Below are 19,169 nucleotides of genomic sequence, written 5' to 3'. Positions count from 1 at the left end.
TGGGGCAAATCGCGCCTCAAGTCACATCTGTCCTGGGCACAAAATGCCCATGTGACAGTGATCCTGTGCACCTCTGTCCTGAGCCATACACGGCCTGTCCTCAGGAGCATGGTGGCCCACTGCATGTGTCTCCTGGGGAAGCGATTTCCCCACACACCTCTGTCCTGTGCACCCCACAGCGCTGCGTTCGTTTGTCCGGGGGCACCTCACTGCCCTGTGCATCGCTGTCCCAGGGAACACCATTGCCACATGCACGCCTGTTCTAGGGCGCACCGTGGCCCCCTGCACACCTGCTAAGGGGCACCCCGTGACACCCCCCGTGTCCTGAGGCACATCGCAGCCCGCATACATCTGTCACGGACACTTCGTGGCCCCCTGCACGGCTGTGCTGGGGCACACTATGGAACAACGAGCACCGTCCTGGGGCACACCAGGGCCCTTTACACGGCTGTCCTGGGGCACACCACAGCACCGTGCACCTCCGCTTGTGCGCACATGAAGGGTGGTGCGATGCACGACCGTGCTGGAGCGCGCCGCGGCCCGACGCGCATCTGTCCCAGGGCACAGCGTCGCCCCGAGCCCCTCTGCGCTGCGCGGGCCCCACGCGGCTCCTTCCTTGGGCACGGGATGGCCCCATAAAGCCTGGGATGGGGCACGCTGGGGAGCAACCCACGGGTGTCCGATGGCCCTGGGCACGTCTGGGCTGGGCGCCCCACGGCCCCGCACCCCACGGCCCCACTGCCCACACCCCACGGCCCCGCACCCCGCACCCCACGGCCCCGCTCCGCACCCTCCCGCTCCCGCCCCTTCCCGCGCCCGTTGCCCCGCCCCTTCCCCATGGCCACACCCTTCCCTCCGGCCCCGCCCCCTTCCCTCCAGGCCCCGCCCACTTCCCTCCAGGCCCCGCCCCGCTTCCCTCCAGGCCCCGCCCCCCGGCCCCGCCCCGCCCGGCCCCGCCCGCGCCGCGCAGGGCAGGGCAGAGCCGGCGGAGCGCGGAGCGGAGGCGCTGCCGCCATGGGCTGCACCGTCAGCGCCGAGGACAAGGCGGCCGCCGAGCGCTCCCGCATGATCGACCGCAACCTGCGGGAGGACGGCGAGAAGGCGGCGCGGGAGGTGAAGCTGCTGCTGCTGGGTGAGCGGCGCCCCCCGACGGGCATCCCCCCCCCACCCCGTGTGCGCCGCCCCCGCCGGCATCATCCCCCCCTCGCCCCCCCCATCCCGGTACCCCCGGGCACCCCCCCGCTGGTCGCCCCCCCCCCCCATCCCCGGTATCGCCCCCCGGTACTTCCCCCCTCTCCTTCCTCCCCCCCCCAGCCCCGGGCATCCCCCGGCTGTGCCCCCGCCCTTCCCCGTGACTCCCCACCCCCTTCCCTCTTTCGGGGGCCGGCCCGCAGCCGCCCTGCGCTTCCACCCCCCCATCTCCTGGGACCCCCCCCTCGCAAAGGGGGCGCTGCCCCCCACCCCCCTCCCCCCGCCGTGCTGCCCCCACCGTAGCGGCGCCCATCCCGGGCACCCCCAACCCCCCCCCCGGCTCGGTGCGGGGCGCCGGGACCCCCCCCCGCGCACCCCCTTCCTCCCCCCGAGCCCCCCGGGGCCGCCCCGCGGGGCCGCTCCCCTAACGGGACCGGTGCGCCGGCGATGCTGCGTGGGGCCCTCTCCCCGCCTCGCCCGCACGTCGTTCGCTCGCTTTCGGGGCTGCCGCCCGGCTTCGCTTCCCCGGGGACCCCCCCAGCCCCGAGCACGGGTCGAGCCTGGAGGAGAAACACCCCCCTCCCCCCCCCCCCCCCCCCCCCCGCTCGGCTGCCTCTCGCCAGCGGCCGCCGTCTTCTCGTCGCCCTCTTGGAGAGAGGAAGCCGAGAGCAGCAGGAAGTCATGGTGAAATCAGGCAGCCGCTTATTTGTGCAGCCGCCGCCTGCCCCGAGATGTCCGGAGGTACCGCTGCAAGGCCGGCACTTCATCGCCGCGATGCTTGGCCCCGCGCGCCCCTTCCCGCAGAGCCGCGGCTCCCGGCTCGCTCCTGCCCGAGGACGGCTCCGGGACTTGGGGGGGGCTCGGGGCCGGGGGCTGCCCCCGCGCTGTGCGACCCGGCAGGAGGCACGGGCAGCCCCAGCCCCGCTCGTTTCCGGGGAGGGGAAGGCGCTGGCGGAGCGAAACCCCGCGGGTGTTGCAGGGCGGACACGTGGTGCCTCCGTTGCGTCGCGGTGGTGCCCGAAGTGGCCCCCCGTTATCTCCTCCCAGGGGAGAGCGGCGATGCTCGGGCAGGCCCGGGGCACCCCGCGTGGCTGCGGAGGGCAGCCGGGTGCTTGGCGGCGGCGTGCCACTGGTGTGGGGTGGGCGATGCGGGAGCAGCGCTCCTTGCTCGCTGCTGGCTGGCTGGGGCAGCAAGGGGCGGCCGAGGGCATGCAGGGCAGCGCCGGGTGCCCACAGCACTCCCCGGGGCTGGGCACTGTGCTGGCCCTGAAGTGGAGCTGAGGAGGAGGGCAGTAACGGGGCCAGTCTGGTTTTCTGATTTCAGCGGGTTTCCAAAGCCAAAAACAGAGCGAAACCACTCTACTTATTATTATTATTATTATTATTATTATTATTATTATTATTATTATTATTTTCCGCCTAGCAGCTGTTCAAGTATAAACAGTGCTGAAGCCCTCCGCTGTTATTGACCACTTCTGAACCATGCGCCCGGAAAATGCACCGGAGCCCGCCAGGGTGGCACCTGCTGTGGGGTCCCGGGTGCTGCGCAGGAGGAGCTGAGAGCCCCCCCAGATGGGGAGGGTGACGGGAGCTGCCTGTCGCCGCCAGCAGACACCGCGGCTTCTGTGCGTGCTGGCGGGGCTCCCGGCGCTGCGCCCACAAATCAAAGCCCCTCAGTTGCCGCCTGGCGGCTCCTCAACCGCCGCGTCCTCCTCCGCGGGCAGGCTTCGCGCTGCCTCCACCCGGCCTCTGCAACGCAGGGCGCGAGCCTCTGCCTCCCCCCAGCACAGGCTTCGTGTTCCTGGCTCGTTCTGCCTGGTGCAAGGCAGAAGTGAAACCCTCGGTGCTGCCGAATCCTTGCTGCTGCCAAAAGCGGTGCTGGGCGTGCGGGGCCACCGGCCCCTTCCTCCCTGATGGCTTTTTCATTTTCCGCCTATTTTTGTGTTAGTTTGGTGAAGCAGACCCGTGTGCGCCTTGGGGCCTGTCACTGAGGGCAGGGCTTGCAGACAGCAGGAGAAAGCCAGTTAAGAGGGAGACCCCCCCCCTCAAACTCAGCGGCGTTTGGTTTGGGGTTTGGTGGGGAAGACGCATGGTCCTCGGTGCTCCTGCCGCCCGTTCCGACGTGTTGCTGGTGGTGGACAAGCGATACCCCGAGCGAACAGTCCCTAAACCATTTTCTGCCTGCTTAGGATTAAGAAGGAAGAGGGATTTCTTGGCTGCCAGCTCTCAGGCTGTAGCACGGAGGTGATCCGTGCCTCTCGCTCGGGTTTCGTGAGAAGCCCCCACAGGCGCCGCTGGCAAACCAAAGCCCTTCCCTGTGCCCTCCCCGCTGGGAGCTGGGTGCTCCCTAGTGCCGGCTCTCACTCGGAGGCCTGCGGCGAGCTGGCAGGGGTGCTGCGCGTGGCTTCGGGGTGCTGTCGAGGTGATGCCGTCCCTCGGGGTGACAGTGGCTCCGTCCCAGGCTGGGTGACGGCGGTGCCAGGCCCCGGGTTTGCTCCCCAGCCGGGCCTCGCCGGGGAGGTGGCTGCGGCACCCGGGCTCAGCTACTTCTTCTGCTTGCACAAAAATAGAGGAAGGGAGGGACCAGCTGCGACTTTCGGCGGCGGCGTTTCCCCGGTGCTCACGGGGCTGCCGCTGGCTCGCGTGCCTGCGGGCAGCCGGCCCTGCAGCGCCTGCTCCTGCCTCGCTGCTTTTCCTTCCTCCCCGCCCTGCGCCGCTCGTCGCGGTGTGTGCAAGCAGGGGGAGGCAGCTGGGCCCGATGGGGCTGCGAGCACCCCGGGGCAGTGCCCGTTGCTCCAACCCGCACCGCTCCGCGACCTGGGGGTAGCGATCGGGGGGCACCTGGCTGTGGGGTGGGGGCAGGCTGGGGAGCGCCCAGTGGGTCTGAGCGGTGCCCCCATGGGTGCTGGGTGCGCCCTGGGCACCCAGCCTTGGCCTTGGTGCTTGCCCACCTCTGCAGATGTGTTGGTGACATGGGCATGCAAACCTGCTGCAGGTTACAGAAACCTCCCTGTGCAGCACCCAGGGGTGGGTGCTGGTGGCCCTGACCCTGTCCGGGGCAGGACAGCTCGCTGCCCCGCGTCCCTGCAGGGGCACAAGGGACCCGGTGTCACCGCGGCCCCGGGGGCAAGGGCGTGAAGGTGCCGGTGGGATGGTGGTAGAGAGCTGCTGTTCTGGGATTTCAGAGGCAGAAAGCAAGAAGGAAAGTTTCTTAGTTCCTGGAAAAAAGGCACAGGAATAGTTCTGTCCGGCTTGTAAACGTCAGCGTCCCTTGTCGGTGGCAGGGGGGTGTTCAGAAAAGCCGTTCCTGGCCCAGACACTCCTCCCCTGCTTGCTCCGAACATCCTTCCCGCAGAGGATTTTTTTTTGGTGTGCTTTCAGCACTTTTTGCCAGAAAGCCACAGGCTGAGTCGCGTCTCCATCGGCTGCCTGGAAGTGGATGGCGTGGCTGGATGCAGCTGCGGTCCAACCCATGCCGCGTGTCCAGGTGCCCCCGAGTTGCCCTGCACCCCTTTTGAGCCCCAATTCAGCGCCTTCAAAGTCAAGCTCTGGTGCTTGGCCCCCTGGGATGGGTTGGGGGGGGCACGCTGGGATGTGATGGGGGCACAGGGGGTGCTGTCCCCTCCACCCTCTGCTCCGAGCTCTGTGCAGGCAGCCCCGGCACGGTGCTGTCCCCTCTCCCCTCGCGGCACATGTGGGGGGGGCACGTGTGGACCCCCGGGTGGCAGCACCCACCCGGCTCCCCTGGGGCTGGCAGGGCCGTCCTGGAGAGTGGCCAGCTCTGTGCAGCAGTCAGATGGCCTCTTGGAAAAACACTTGGCGTTGCTGTGGCTTTTTTTTTTTTTACATGCAATTATTTTTAAAGCAATTTTCCATCTATTTTAGATAGCAAGGAAAACGTCGAGGGGAATCTTTTCTTTTTTTTTTTTTTTTAAAGTCTTTTTCTCCCATCCATGGTGACTATGCTTTTAATGAAGAGCTTTGAAAATCCCATTCAGTGGCCAGTCCAAGGGACCAGTCCCTGCTGCCCCTGTCCCTTGCCTGCCCGATGGGTGCATCCTGGTGGCTGCCCAGGGCTGGGGATGTTTTCCAGCCCTGCTCCCGGTGATGCCGGGGTCCCCAGGAGTGGGCTCTGGGGCTCTCTGAAAGGAAGCTGGATCCGCAGCTGAACAAGTTTCTCCTCGGCTGGGAGGTTGTGTTTTGGAGCTGGCCATCTGCTTGCTTACTTTTAAAATTTTAAAAGCTTATTTTCAGCAGGGAAAAGCAGCCCAAGAGCGCGCGCTCTCCTCCTATTTTTGTAGGACGGTCTGGGAACGAGTGCGGTCGTGTCCCAGCGGCCGTGATCTGGGCCAGGCCCAGCTGTGACAGGGTGCGGGTGGCAGCGTCGCGCCTCCGTCCCCGGGGCCCGTGGGCAGCATGCAGGCTTGGAACCCTCTGGAGTGCACTTGGGGGGGATGCAGCCAGTGATGGCAGTATGGGGGCACCGGGCAGGCCATTCGGGCCGGGCAGGAGCATCCTTCCTCGCCACGAGGAAGCCGCCCGTCTCTGGAAGCGCATGCGCTGCCATGTCCCCCTGCCCACTGGTTGTGTTGGGGCTGGCAGCCGGTGGCTGGTACCTTCCTCAGGGGCCTGGAGCTGTGGACAGGGGGGAGCTCCCAGCCCGGCCCCAAAGCTGGGCTGCTTGGCAGCAGCTTCCAGGGGGGCCCCGAGCCCTTGTGCCGTTCGTGTGGGGTTGCGAGGGGATGATTTGGCTTCCCATACCTGCCCAGCATTGTGTGACTACTGCCCGGTGTCCCTGTCCCAGCTGCTGTCTGCACGCTGGTGGCAGCACCCGGTCACACCAAGTGCAGCTCCCCAGGCAATTACTGGTTCATTAGGGAAAGGAGGTGATTTGGAAGGGAAATTGGAGGGGGAGACTCATTGCGGTGGTCCCGGTGTCCTGCTGGGTGCTGCCGCACGTGTCCGAGGGCTCTGCCCGTGCCGAGCGGTGCCCAGGTCTGGGTGCCATGGGGCATGGGGACCCCGTCCTGCCCAACGCTGGCACCCCCACCTCTGCAGGCACTGCTCAGGCTGGGATTAGGCTGTCAGAGTTAATGAGGTACTAAAGTGCTCCTGCTAAATACAGATTACGAAAGGAAAAAATGCCTTCCCCGCAGCTAACGTGACTCAGACTCAACGCTTGGTTTGAAAACCGGCTCTGCACGCGTGCGCTTGCGGCTGGGCTCCATCCCTCCCTGCGCTCCTCCTGCCGCGGGCCCTGCTGCAGGCAAGGGTCACGTCTGGGGAGCAGTTGTGGGGCCCTCGAGGCCGTGGGGAGAGGAGAGCAGCGATGTGCTGGCAGGGAGCGGGCTGGCCGTGCAGCCCCCACCACAGGGACACCTCTACGGGCTGCAACAGTGGGCTTCGGGGATGCTCGGGGTCCGTGGGGACGATGCTTGGTGCCCTAGGCCAGCTCCTGCTGTCACGGTGTCCCCTCATGGGGCTGGCCCTGACGTAGCTCCCAGGACCCTTCTCCGTGCGTGGGGCGCTTGCATGGCCTGGGGTCCCCTGGGGCCGGGCACTGTCCCTGCGTGGGGACCTGCCCTGCGCCGTGGCCCTGCAGCCAGCCTGTCTGAGCAGGGATTTTCCGCATGGCGTGGCTGGCTGTGGGGATCCTTTTCCAAAGGAGACGGCCTTCAGAGACGGGGGAAGCTCTGGGTGGAAAGAAAGAAAGAAACTCGATCCGCCTCTCCAAACCAAGTACAGTTTTATTTCTGTCGGGTCAAGCCTGCGAGGTTCCAGCCAAACTGTGTATTTTGGGCCAAATGAGAAACACGTGTCATCCGCGGAGCCCCGTAACCAAAGAAAGATGCTGCAGATGCGTGCTGGGTCCTGCCTTGGGTGCGGGGTGCTGCTGCCTTGTGGCCCTGCGGCACGGGCTGGAGATAGAGGGATGCTCTGCCCAGCATGTACCGGGGTGTGACCCTCGCTGCTGGCACTCGGCTTTGGGGACAGCAGTTAGGGTTAAGAAGGACGGTGGTTTCAGGGAGTTGGATGGGAGAGAGCAGCGGCAGCATGGGAGATGCGATAGGGGACACCTGGGGCAAGCGCCAAGAAAAGCATCATGCTTTTTGTTGTAAGTGAGCATTGCAAGGGGGATCAGGGTGCGTGGTCCTGAAGGTAGGCGGACGGGCACGGCGTGACGCTGGCTGCCCAGGGCAGGAGGGGACAGCGGTGACTATGGAAGGGCGCTGGGCTCCTGCCCTGCTGCGCTCGCAGCCACAAGTGCGGCGCTGCCGCATTTTCGCGAGAGCGGAGCAGCTGAAGCAGGCAGCGGGTTCCCAGTGCAGTGGCAAGCGTATAACCCCTGTGTGGCCTCGTCATACCTGGGCTGTGTGGGGCCACGCTACTCTCCACAAGGGCACACGGCTGTCACCCATGAAGAAGGTGACGTCTGCCCGTGCCCCTCGAGCCGCCACTGCCTTGTTCCCTGCTGCTGCGTCTCAGCCGCAACCACGAGCTGTGCTTTTGCAGGTTAATTTTAGCATAATCTCCATTTTTTGAGCTCCTCTGTAATCTCTCTTCCCCCTCTGTGGCCAGCGGCAGAGCAGCCCTGCTGTTGGCTGCTTGGGGCCCTCTTTAAGGGCGGCTCTGCGGCCACCGGGACCTTCCAGCAGTGCCTGGGGTGCGAGCAGCCCATGTGGCGGGGGGCCGGGGCCAGGCCTGAAGCGTGGCCCAGGCTGGGGGATCCCCAGGGAGGGCTGGAAGAGGCTGCCCCAGCTGCCGTGCTGCTGGGACCTCGCACCAGAGGACCCCGGGGCTTGCATCCCACCCAGCTCTGCCGTTGGCATCCCCCAGCGGTGCTGCTCAAAGCCCCCGCGCTGGGGGATTGCTCTGGGCGGTTGTCCCAGCCCAGAGAAGGGACAAGGGATGGGCAGCGTCCCTTCGAGCTTCCCCTTTTAGCTTCCCCTTTCTGCAGCCAGGATGACTTCACTCCTTCCGCCCTCCCGGCCCGGGGAGGGACAGCCTGGCGGGAGCTGCACGTCCCCTCTTCTTGGGGTGGTGGCGGAGCTGCCACCAAGGGTGACACATCCCTGGCCGACGCCAAACCTGCCTGGGCTTTCCCCAGCTGTGCAGATGACCCTGGGTGTCACGGAATGGCCCTGTGTTGGGTTCTGTCCCCCCGGCCCTGCTCTCCTGCTGTTGTAGTGCCGCCTCAGCTGTGGGACAGCCGGGGTCCCAGCGTGTGGTGGGGTATCCGCGGTGGCAGGGGGATCCCTGGCTTCAGGCTGCAGCTCACAGCTCGTCCGTTTATCTGTCCCCTTCCTCTGCAGGTGCCGGCGAGTCTGGGAAGAGCACCATCGTCAAACAGATGAAGTGAGTAGTCCGCAGGCCTGCCCCGTCCCTCCCAGTACCCCAAGGACTGGTTACTGTTGTCCCCAATGTCCCCAGCGCCCCTGCTGCCAGGCTAGTGCCAGCGGGGGTTGTTATCCAGCGAGCTGTCCTTTGAATATTTCATCGGCGTGCAGTTAGAGGAGGCAGTGAGCTCAGGTGCCTGTGGCTATGCCGGCCACAGAGCGCCACTGTGAAAGCCAATACCTGATGGGGAGGAGCAGGGCAGCTGGGAACGTCCCCGTCCCTGGTGGGGCACTGTGGGTGCCACTGGGCTCGTCCTCCTGCCTAGAGCAGGTGGGGAGGCTGGGGGGAGCGCTGTTTCCTCCCGCAGCACCACGCTGCCCTGTGTCCTGTCCCCAGTACAGGAAAGGCTCCGAGCTGGTGATGCCAGCCCCCGAAGTGGTGCTGGCCGCTGTGGTACTGCAGCACTGAGCGTGTCCTCGGTGTCTATCTGAGGCGATGCCGGAGCTGGAGCAGCTTCCCAGGCTTGAAGAGGCTGTGGGAAGCCCCCGGCTGCTGGCACCACGCTCAGGGCAGAGCCTGACCCTGTCCCCTGCCCCCAGGATCATCCACGAAGATGGCTACTCGGAGGAGGAGTGCCGGCAGTACAAAGCCGTGGTCTACAGCAACACAATCCAGTCCATCATGGCCATCATCAAGGCCATGGGAAACCTGCAGATTGACTTCGGGGATTCCTCCAGAGCGGTGCGTGCCCCCACGTGTGCCCCAGTCCCTCAGGGGAGCAGAAGCTGCCAGCACTGGACCTGGGCTCAGGGTGGCCCTTCCCAAGCTCTGCTGTCCCCTGGGCTGTGACCTCCTGGCCCTGAGGACAGGGTGGGGGGACCCGAAGCATGAACAGTGGGAGGAAAGGGGAAAGCCACGGGCTTTCTGGGTTGGGAGAGGTGATTTTTGCCAATCTTGTGTATTTTTCCTGCGCGTGTCTGCGATGGGCAGCATTGGCGTGGGGCAGTGTCCCCAGGGCTTGCGGAGGGTGGTGGAGCTGACGCCTGGCCCTGTTCTCCTGCAGGACGATGCTCGCCAGCTCTTCGCGCTCTCCTGCGCTGCGGAAGAGCAGGGCATCATGCCCGAGGACCTTGCCAACGTGATCCGGAGGCTGTGGGCTGACCACGGGGTCCAGGCCTGCTTTAACCGCTCCCGCGAATACCAGCTGAATGACTCTGCCGCCTAGTGAGTACCCTTCTTCCTTCTCTTCCTCTTTCGGTGGGGTTTAGGAGCAGGGTTGGGGCTGTGCCCCCCTGTCACATACTCACGCCAGGTCGCTGCAGTGTCCCCGCTCCCCAGCTGGGACCCTCCTTTCCAGGCTCGGGCCCCTCATCCCCATCCATGCTGGGCGCAGGTTTTCTTTGCACGGGTGCTGCTTCCAGTGCTGGTTCACCTTGCAAGAAGATGGTTAGTGCTGAATCTCTTTCTGGGTAGAGGTTTTCTGTTTTTTTTTTTTTGTTTTTTTTTTTGTTTTCCCCCCCTTGCTGTGGTTGCTTAAATGGGAAGGGGAGAGCCCGGCGAGATAGCTCTGCCATCCGGTGACCAGGGGTTCCTCCTGATTGCTTTGCCCCCGTGGCTGCTTGTCTGCATGGGGAGCGAGTAACCACGCAGGGAAAAACCCCAAAGAAATGTGGGGATGCTTGTTCTGAGTGGGATGCACAAGATAGCTTCTTTGGTTCGTTGTTTTTTTTTTTTCAAATGAGTTCATGTGGGAAAAAATTGGCATTATGCTAGCGTATTAGCTGGCAAACTCGTGCTTAGATAGGTAAATTGACTGCATCTGGTTCAATTTATCCCTAAAGAGATTTATTAAATAAGTTAAGCTGCCTAAAGCATGATTGCTCTTCTGTGCTGGGATCATCGGCAGAAATGATGCCTGAGAGCCAACTGCCAGAGCCGGTGCTGGAGGAGATGCGGTGGCGGCCCCGTGCTCAGTCGCAGGCACCCACCGCGTTCGGTCCCTCTGGCAGAGGTGCCAGGCCAGAGCCTCCCTGCCGTCCCTGCAGCTCCGGGGATGCTCAGGCCTGCAATTCATGCATGCATGTCTTCCGAACGAGATCGTCCTAACAGCGTTCATGCTGCATCCAGTGTGTTATGAGTGTCGGACTAGTGTTAATTAAGAGGCTTCTCTAGCTCATGCTAGTGAGCTGCAGTCTCGGCCTTTACCCGGTGGGCCGGGGGCGACGCCTGCAGCAGGGCACCGGGTGCTGCGCCGTGCGGTGCCGCGGGGCTGGGGACACCGCAGCTGCGGGGCGCGGAGGTGGCGGCAGGCTGGGTGCCGGGTCCGAGCACCGCCACAGCCACCGCCACGGCCCTGCCTCTCCAGCGCTCGTTTCCTGTTTTTGTGTCAGCCGGAGGCCGGGTGCGTTTCCGGCTGTTTTTGAGCGCGCCGGGGAGGTGCGGCCTGGCTCCGGCTGTGCCTGCGCCGCACTGCCCGCACCCATCCCAGCGCCCCCCGGCCCCGCAGCACGTGAGGACGGCCCCGCGGCAGGGGCCCCGTGCCCACCGCAGCCGTGGTGCCTGTGAGCTCGGTGCGGCTCTCCCCAGATTACGGGGGGCCTAACTTGCCAAGGGGAAGCCTGCTTATCGTAACCCAATTAACTTGAGCCGGAGCGATTAAAGCTGGCGGCCGCTCTGGCGGGGAGCGGGGACGTCCCTGCCGGGAGCTGAGGCCTGTGCCCGTTTCCTCCGGGGATGAGGCCCTTTGTGTTTGTTTTTTCTTTTTTTTTTTTTTTTTTTGACTATAAATGGCACGGCGCCAGAAATTGTTTCCGCTGGCGCTGTGGCCCGTTGCCGTGGTGATGAATACTTTCCTCTTTCCGTTCCCCCCCCCCCCGCCGTGAGCCGGGGAAGCGTTAAGGCTGCGCGGGCCCCGGTGCCGCGGCCTCATCTCCGTGTGTCCCCTGTGTCCCCACTGCCGCGTCATCAGGTGGGGCTGGCGGTTCTCCAGGGGGCTGCACGGCCCTGTCCCCGTGTTCCTAGCCTGCAGGGGGTCTCTGGGGTATGGATGGGGGGTGTCTCTGTGCTGGGGGCTCAGCGTTGCCCAGCCTGGTTGGTGCAGGCACCATAGGGGTGCCTGGTGCCACCCCCGGGATGTCCCCCAGCATGCGGGATGTCCCCTGCCCCACCACCCGGCTTACACAGCACCCTTCTGCTCCCTCCCCAGCTACCTGAATGACCTGGAGAGGATAGCCCGGGCCGACTACATCCCCACCCAGCAGGATGTGCTGCGGACCAGGGTGAAGACCACCGGCATTGTGGAGACCCACTTCACCTTCAAGGACCTCCATTTCAAGTACGCCCAGCCCTTCCTCAGATACAAGTCCTCCTCCCCTGGCCTCAGAGGGCTGAATCCTGTTTGGGTGCTGGGGCCAGCACGCCTCAGCCTTGCTGGTGTGCAGGGCTGGTGCTGAGCTTTTGGTGGTGGTGATGTTGGGGTTGCTCTGGGATTGGGATGGGAGCACATCTGCCAAAACACCCGCCTCAACCAAGGCTGCGCAGTGGCTGTTCCACACTGCTCCAGGGCTTGGAGGAGCCAGCAGAGATGGGCAGAATGGGTCTAGGGTCCCTGGGCCGGGGGGGGGGGGGGCACAGCAGGGATGGAACCCCTCCAGCAGCCGAACAGTCAGAAAAATCTGTCTATGGAGGATGCAGCGCTGCTGCCAGGCTCTGCTCCGTGGAGCCAGGGCATCCTCTGGTGCCCAGAGTGGGAGAGGCGCATGGCGCACTTCATCCTGTCCGTCATCCCATAGGTACGTCCCCAGCTCTAGCCTAAACCCAGCAGCACCCACTCTGGAGCGGGTCTGCGAGGTCGTCTCCTGGAGGTGGGAACATGGCTGTGATGCCTCCAGGCATGGGCGGCCTGATCCTGCCCCTGTTTGCCAGGGGGAGCGGTGCTGGCTGGGCAATAGGGGCAGTGCTTTGATGGACACCTTCTCCTGGGTCTGCTGGGGAAACTGAGGCAGGGCTGGGGGTGCTGGCGGGGCCCGGGAGTGCTGTCTGCCCATGCTGCCCCTGCTCCGCAGGATGTTCGATGTGGGCGGCCAGCGCTCGGAGCGCAAGAAGTGGATCCACTGCTTCGAGGGGGTTACGGCCATCATTTTCTGCGTGGCCCTCAGCGCCTACGACCTGGTGCTGGCAGAAGACGAGGAGATGGTAAGTGAGGGGGGCGGAGGTCCAGGTTTGGGATGGTCCAGGTTTGGGGTGCCCTCTCCAGGAGCCCACCATGCAATGCTGGACCCCGTGCTCTGCTCTGGTGGCCAGAAGTGTCCCAGTCCAGCCTAGTGGCCAAGTGGAAGGCAGGCGGCACGGTGCGCGCCCCTGCCTCACATGGTGCTGTCCCCTGCCAGAACCGGATGCACGAGAGCATGAAGCTGTTTGACAGCATCTGCAACAACAAGTGGTTCACGGACACGTCCATCATCCTCTTCCTCAACAAGAAGGACCTCTTCGAGGAGAAGATCGTGCACAGCCCCCTGACCATCTGCTTCCCTGAGTACAGCGGTACGGAGCAGGCAGCAGCGGCTGCGCTGGGGCTTCCTCTGCCAGGGGAGGCTGGTGGTGGGCTCGGCAGCGGTGGTCCCTGCCCAAGAAGCCTTTGGGGCTCTGTGCAGTGAATCCTTAGGGCTGGAGGAGTGTCCCTGCAGTGTGTGTGGGTGGGGTCCTGATGTGGCCATCATGCCATGGGCCCTGGGGAGCAACGCAGTGGCCCCTGGCAGTGTGGGGTTTGGTGGCATGGGGGGTGCAGTGGGGATGGGTGGGTTTGGGGTTAGCCCAGGCGGGTCTGCGTGACGGTGGCTCTGCCGCTGCTGTGTGGTGCCGTGGGGCATCCCCAGCCTCACCTTCCCCTCTCCAGGTGCCAACAAGTATGATGAGGCAGCCGGCTACATCCAGAGCAAGTTTGAGGACCTGAACAAGCGGAAGGACACCAAGGAGATCTACACGCACTTCACCTGCGCCACCGACACCAAAAATGTGCAGTTTGTCTTTGATGCCGTCACTGACGTCATCATCAAAAACAACCTGAAGGACTGCGGGCTCTTCTGAGGGTGGCGAGGTGGGTGCCGGCAGGGACGGGAGGAGCATTGCCCTCAGCCCTGCGTCCCATGTCCCCCACCCCCCACCCCCAAGTCCCCAGCCCCAGTCCTGCTCACCGGTCTCTCTCTCCCTTAGGCCGTGCCGACGAAGGAAGGAGCACGCTGCCCAGCGACTTCTGCTTCTCCTCTTTGGTTTCATCCCCCCCCCGGCCCCAACCCCCTAAAGAGACGTTTTGGTGACGACTGTGGCAGTGGGGTGGGAGTGCGCTGCCCGTGGCGCCCAGCCTGGGGCCGTTCCCACCGTCCCGCCCAGCCGCCGGTCCCTCCGTCCTCCCCCCGTGCCCCCCCCCCCGCCAGTGGGGCTGGCGGCAGGGGCTTTTCCCTCGTGGTTGCTAACCGGTCGCCATCACCCCAGCCCCTTTTTTATTGGGTTCCAGGAAATCACTTCTGCACCGTTTACATCCAAAAAGTCGTGCTCGTGGGGTGCTGCGGGGCTCCCACCACCGCAGGGGCCGGTGAGGGGACACCCCCCCCCCCCAGGGAACCACGACTGATAACATTCCTTTTAAAAAACAGAAAAGACAAAAAAAAAAAACAAAAAAAAAAAAACAAAAAAACCCCACACACACAAAAAAAAAACCAACCCACACACCGACAAACACCAACACACACACACAGACACACAGACAAAGCTTGGTTTACGTTGCTTTTTAAAGAAACCTTTTTAAGAAACTATTTAAAAGCGTCAAGTGCTAAGTGGTCGCGTCGTCTTGGTGCAGGTAATGCCGAAACCGTGTGCCTTGTGGGGGGGCCCCTCCGGCGCACGGGGGGGCTGCGTGCCCCCCCCCCCCCGCCTTCTCCGGCGCTGGGCCAGGGGGAGAGGGCGGCTGCCCCCCCAGCCCCTCTCTAATAGAGCCTAGTGCATAGGTCTAGCTGCGCTGGCGGGGGAGACCCTGCTGTACAGAGCGGCCCCCCCCACTTCCCCCCAGATCTGTCCCCCCCGTCCCCCCCCCGGAGCCAGGCCCCGCTTTTCCCACGGGCTGTTTTACCGAATTGTTCACGTGGTTTGAAATAATAAAATGTAGAAAGAAAAAAAAAAAAAAAAAGAATACCCCCCCCCCTCCCTTGATGTGGCTGCTTTCCTCCTCCCTGGGGAGGGAGTGGGGGGCTGAAGGGGGGGAGCAGAGATGCAGGAGGGGGCCCCTGGGGGTGGGAACTATGGACCTGGAGCCCCCCAGGTTGTCCCCATGTGGTTGGGGGTCCCCCAGCAGCGCTGGCTGCCACTTTGCTGGGGAGGTGCTGCCACAATGCTGCAGGGGCCCTGCGGTGGGACAATGGCACCCAGGGGTCCCCAGCACTTTGGGAACGTGGCTCCAGGGGCATCCGGTGACCTGCGGTCCCCAGGGAGATCCATCACCCCGGGCACCTAGTGCCCCCCCAGCAGCAAGGGCTACCCAAGGACCCCAAGCCCCCAGTGCCACCCATGGTGCTCACAGCTGGGGCGGTGGCCTCGGGGAGGGGGCAGGGCTGTGGCCCAGGCCCGGGGGGGGCTCTGGAGCTGCGCAGGTCACATCGCCGGCATCTGGGGACGAGCAGAGGCGGTGGCAGAGGGGGGTTAGGGGCACCAGCGGGGTGGGGGTGTGGGAGGGGGTTGGTGGGGGCTGGGGCTCAGAAGAGCCCGCAATCCTTGAGGTTCTCCTTGATGATGATGTCGGTGACGGCGTCGAAGACGAACTTGACGTTCTCGGTATCGGTGGCACAGGTCATGTGCGAGTAGATCTCCTTCACGTCCCGACGCATGTTCAGCTCCAGGAACTGCAGCTTGATGTAGTTGCCGGCATCGTCGTAGGTGTTGGGACCTGGTGGCAGGCAGGGCCGTGTGTCCCCCCCACCCCTTCCCAGTACCCTCCCGGCCCACCCTGAGGGAGGCAGGCCCTGGGCCGGGCACAGCTCACGTGGGGTGCTGGGGACCCCTGGTGGGTGCCCCTCAAAGGGTGCTGGCACCCAAAGCTTCACCACCCCCCTCGCTGCCTGCACCCGGCGGAGGAGCCACGGCCGCCTCACCGTCATAGTCGGGGAAGCAGATGCTGAGATGGGCCTTCTTGATCTTCTCCAGGAAGACATCCTTCTTGTTCAGGAAAAGGACGATGGAGGTGGTGGCGAAGTAGCGGTGGTTGCAGATGCTGTTGAAGAGGTGCAGGCTCTCGTGCATGCGGTTCTGTGGAGGGACACGGCTCCATTAGCCCCACGGCGACCCTGCCAGCCCTCCCTGTCGTCCCCCCCGGCACAGCCACTCACCACTTCGTCGTCCTCCACCAGGACCATGTCGTAGGCGCTGAGGGCCGCAATGAAGATGATGCAGGTCACCCCCTCAAAGCAGTGGATCCACTTCTTGCGCTCCGAGCGCTGGCCGCCCACGTCGAACATCCTGGGCAGGACGAGGAGGGCTCAGCACTCCCCCACCCCGTGACCACCACCATGCTGGAGCCCCGCAGGGGGGCTCAGCCCCTACCTGAAGTTGAGGTCCTTGAAGGAGAACTGGGTCTCGATGATGCCGGTGGTTTTGACACGCGAGCGCAGCACGTCCTGCTCCGTGGGGACGTAGCCGGGGGTCACCAGGCGCTCCAGGTCCGACAGGTAGCTGCCCAGGCACACCGTGGGCATCAGACATCTCCCACCAGGGTCTGCGCCCCGGCACCCACGGGTGCCCCCCGCCCCCCAGCACATACTATCCAGCCGAGTCGTTGAGCTGGTACTCGGAGGCACGGTCGAAGCAGGCTTGGATGCCTGCATCCTTCCAGAGCCGCCCAATGATGTCTGACATTTCCTTGGGCATGGTGCCCTCCTCGATGGTGTCAGAGAGGTGCAGCAGCTTGCGGGCATCATCCTGCGCGGGACAGGGACTCAGCAGGGCTGGGGGGGGCTCGGGGTGTGGGGGGGTCCCTGTGCCCTGCGCTGAGTGCCCCTCACCTGGCGGGCCGAGTCGCCATACTGGATGTTGAGGGTGGTCATGGCCCGCACAATGGCCAGCATGGACTGGAGCGTGTTGCTGTAGATGATGGCGATGAACTCCAAGCATTCCTCCAGCGAGTAGCCATCCTGGTGGATGATCCTGGCCGGGATGGGGGCATGGGGCTGAGCTGGGCACCAAGAGGTGGGGGGAACCCATGGGCTGCCCCCCACCAGCCCCCCAACACTTACTTCATCTGCTTGACAATGGTGCTCTTCCCCGACTCCCCTGCCCCTGTGGAGACAAAGCAGGGTCACAGCGGTGGTCGCAGTGGTGGTTGCCTTTGGGGGGGCTGCGTGCACAGGAAAGCATCCTGCAGCCCCCGGGTGGGGAGGGGGTCATGGTGGGGTCTGTGAGGGCACCAGGGTTGTGGTGATGCTGCAGCCCCCAGGACAGGGCGATGGGAGCTGTGGGGGACTCAGCCAGGGACATTCTGGGGGGACCGGGGTTGGGGTTGGGGGCACGGTGTGGCAGTGCAGGGGGGGACACCCTGGGCCTGGACATGGGGAGAGACAGCACCCGTGGGAGCACTGAGCGCCAGCTGGGGGACCGGGAGGGATCTGCAGTGCTGGGGGGGGCACAGAGGGAGACCCCGGAGCTGGAGCCGTGGCTGGGAGGGACTTGGGGGTGCCTCGGAGCAGCGGGGGGCTGGGGTGGGTTTGGGGATGCCCGGGAGTGTGTGTGGGGTGCTTGGGGGGGGGGGGGGGGTTAGAGGGCAGTCTGTAGGATGGGCTGGGTGAGTTTAAGGGGTGCTGGGGAGCTTGGGGCTGTTGGGGCAGGCTGTTGGGTTTAGGGGTGCCTGAAATGGTGGCTGTTGGGTGGGCTGCGGGGCAGGCTGGGGCGGGGGGGCAGGAGTGGATGGACGGATGGGACAGATGGGACGGACGGGTGGGTGGCTGAGGGGCTTTGGGGCGCTGGGGAGCACGGGCACAGTTGGGGCTGGCCGATCGTGTTTGAGCGGGGCGATGGGGAGCAGGTTTTGGGGTGTGGGACTCTGAGGAGTGCTGGGTGGAGGTCTGGGCACCTCCCCCCCCCCCAACCCTCACCCCCCAACCCACCGCGAGGCCGTGCCCGCCTACCCAGCAGCAGCAGCTTGACGGTCCTGGCATCCTTCTCAGCGTCCTCCTTCAGCTTCTTCTCCAGCTCGCGCGAGTGCTTCTCCTCGGCGCTGGCCCCTGCGCCCATCCTCGCCTCCGCCGCCCGCCGGCTCGCCCGCTCGGTGGAGGTCAGCACCAGGACGGGCAGCGTGCGCCAGCCCCCCGACGCCTCCAGCGCTCGCCCACCGCCCAACTGCTGCCGCCGCTGCCGCTGCCGCCCCAAGTGGGCCAAGGACGGGGACAAGGAGCTCGGCTTAAGCCAGGCCCCGGATAAAGCCCCGAAATCTGCCCCGGGCTGAGCTCAGCAATCCCCTGGCTCCCAGCGTCAGCGCTTCTGCCATGGGGAGGAGGGGGGGGGGGGCACCCAGCTGTCCCCTCCGTGGGCATGGGGACGGTGTCTTGCTGTCCCCAGGCCAGCCCCGTGGATGTGGGGGCCCTGTGGTGGGGATGTCCCTGTTGTCCCCAGGCTCAGGGTGGTCCTGCCTCCCTCCCCAGGCTCCCTCACAAGCCATCCAAGTGCCCCCCCCCCCCCCCCCCCCCCCCCCCCCCCCCCCCCCCCCCCCCCCCCCCGATGTTCCCAGCACCCACCCAGGTCACCCCACCCATGTCCCTTTCCAACCCCCCCAAGCAGTGTTTCCAGTGTTCCCCTGTTGCACTCCCAGTGCCCCCCAGCAGGCCCAGTGACACCCCTCCCTGCCCCTCTTGGTGTCCCCAGGGCCCCATCCCGCACCACCGGGGACCCCCCCCATTCCCCCCCCACAGTAACATCCCCCAGTATCCTAAGGGGAAACCCCAGTGCCCCCCAGTACCCCCAGGGACACCCCAGTGAGCTCGCTGTGTCCCCCTCCCCCCGTCCCCAGCAGTACCCTGTGCCCCGTGCCCCCCAGCCCCGTTCCCCCCAGCCCCGTGTCCCCCCCCACCCCGCGCTGTCCCCGGTGTGTCCCCCCCCGCCCCGCCGACGCCGATCGGAGGGGCTCCTGCAGCGCCGATGCCGGCCGCCAGGGGGCGGAAGGACCCAGCACAGCCCAGTACAGCCCAGTACAGCCCCATACAGCCCCGTACAGCCCAGCACAGCCCAGTACAGCCCCGTATAGCTCCATACAGCCCAATACAGCCCCGTACAGCCCAGTACAGCCCAGCGCTTCCCTAGTATGGCCCAGAACTGCCCAGTCCATCCCGGTACCACACCCACTGCCCCCAGCACCAGCCAGAGTGCCGTCCGTACCGCCCATTAACACCCACCACCACCACGCTCCCAGTACCACCCAGTACTGGATCCCAGTACCAAAACCCAGAGCCCCGGTCCTTCCCCCACTACCAACCCCGAGTGCCCCCAGTGGTGTCCCCCAGTACTGCTGCCTCCCCCCGCACCCCTGTGCTCCCAGCACGACTCCCCTACCACGCGGTGCCCTGGTCCCCTCCCTGTCCCCCTCCTCAACCCCCCCCCCCCCCCGCCCC

At 65.2% G+C, this 19,169-nt stretch overlaps 2 protein-coding genes across 2 annotated transcripts; one reads left to right on the top strand and one right to left on the bottom strand.

Annotated features, from left to right (window-relative positions):
• Window positions 1-941: 941 nt before the first annotated feature.
• GNAI2 (G protein subunit alpha i2) lies at window positions 942-13,823 on the top strand. The gene is made up of 9 exons (XM_035546606.2): window positions 942-1,132; window positions 8,505-8,547; window positions 9,129-9,270; window positions 9,593-9,753; window positions 11,735-11,863; window positions 12,594-12,723; window positions 12,918-13,071; window positions 13,424-13,624; window positions 13,741-13,823. Exons 1-8 carry the CDS (start codon window positions 1,015-1,017, stop codon window positions 13,612-13,614), a joined length of 1,068 nt encoding a protein of 355 aa, XP_035402499.1. The 5' UTR covers window positions 942-1,014; the 3' UTR covers window positions 13,615-13,624; window positions 13,741-13,823.
• Window positions 13,824-15,272: 1,449 nt separating this feature from the next.
• GNAT1 (G protein subunit alpha transducin 1) lies at window positions 15,273-17,799 on the bottom strand. Its single transcript, XM_035546609.1, has 8 exons — window positions 17,694-17,799; window positions 16,806-16,848; window positions 16,575-16,716; window positions 16,334-16,491; window positions 16,117-16,245; window positions 15,903-16,032; window positions 15,669-15,822; window positions 15,273-15,463 (listed from the first exon to the last, which is right to left on the bottom strand). The coding sequence occupies exons 1-8, from the start codon at window positions 17,797-17,799 to the stop codon at window positions 15,273-15,275; spliced, it is 1,053 nt and encodes a 350-aa protein (XP_035402502.1).
• Window positions 17,800-19,169: the final 1,370 nt, after the last annotated feature.

The sequence above is a fragment of the Cygnus atratus genome, chromosome 10 (assembly GCF_013377495.2).
Source record: "Cygnus atratus isolate AKBS03 ecotype Queensland, Australia chromosome 10, CAtr_DNAZoo_HiC_assembly, whole genome shotgun sequence".
NCBI lineage: Eukaryota > Metazoa > Chordata > Aves > Anseriformes > Anatidae > Cygnus > Cygnus atratus.
The sequence above is the reverse complement of the archived record's forward strand: the minus strand, read 5'-3'. Positions and strand labels throughout refer to the sequence as shown.

Coding starts and splice junctions, on each gene's coding strand:
- GNAI2 (XM_035546606.2), top strand. CDS start 1,015: ATGGGCTGCACCGTCAGCGCCGAGGACAAGGCGGCCGCCGAGCGCTCC. Junction 9,754..11,734: donor CTGAATGACTCTGCCGCCTA/GTGAGTACCCTT, acceptor CTCCCTCCCCAG/CTACCTGAATGACCTGGAGA. Junction 13,072..13,423: donor CTGCTTCCCTGAGTACAGCG/GTACGGAGCAGG, acceptor TCCCCTCTCCAG/GTGCCAACAAGTATGATGAG.
- GNAT1 (XM_035546609.1), bottom strand. CDS start 17,799: ATGGGCGCAGGGGCCAGCGCCGAGGAGAAGCACTCGCGCGAGCTGGAG. Junction 16,717..16,805: donor ACCATTGTCAAGCAGATGAA/GTAAGTGTTGGG, acceptor CATCCCGGCCAG/GATCATCCACCAGGATGGCT. Junction 16,246..16,333: donor CTCAACGACTCGGCTGGATA/GTATGTGCTGGG, acceptor GTGCCTGGGCAG/CTACCTGTCGGACCTGGAGC.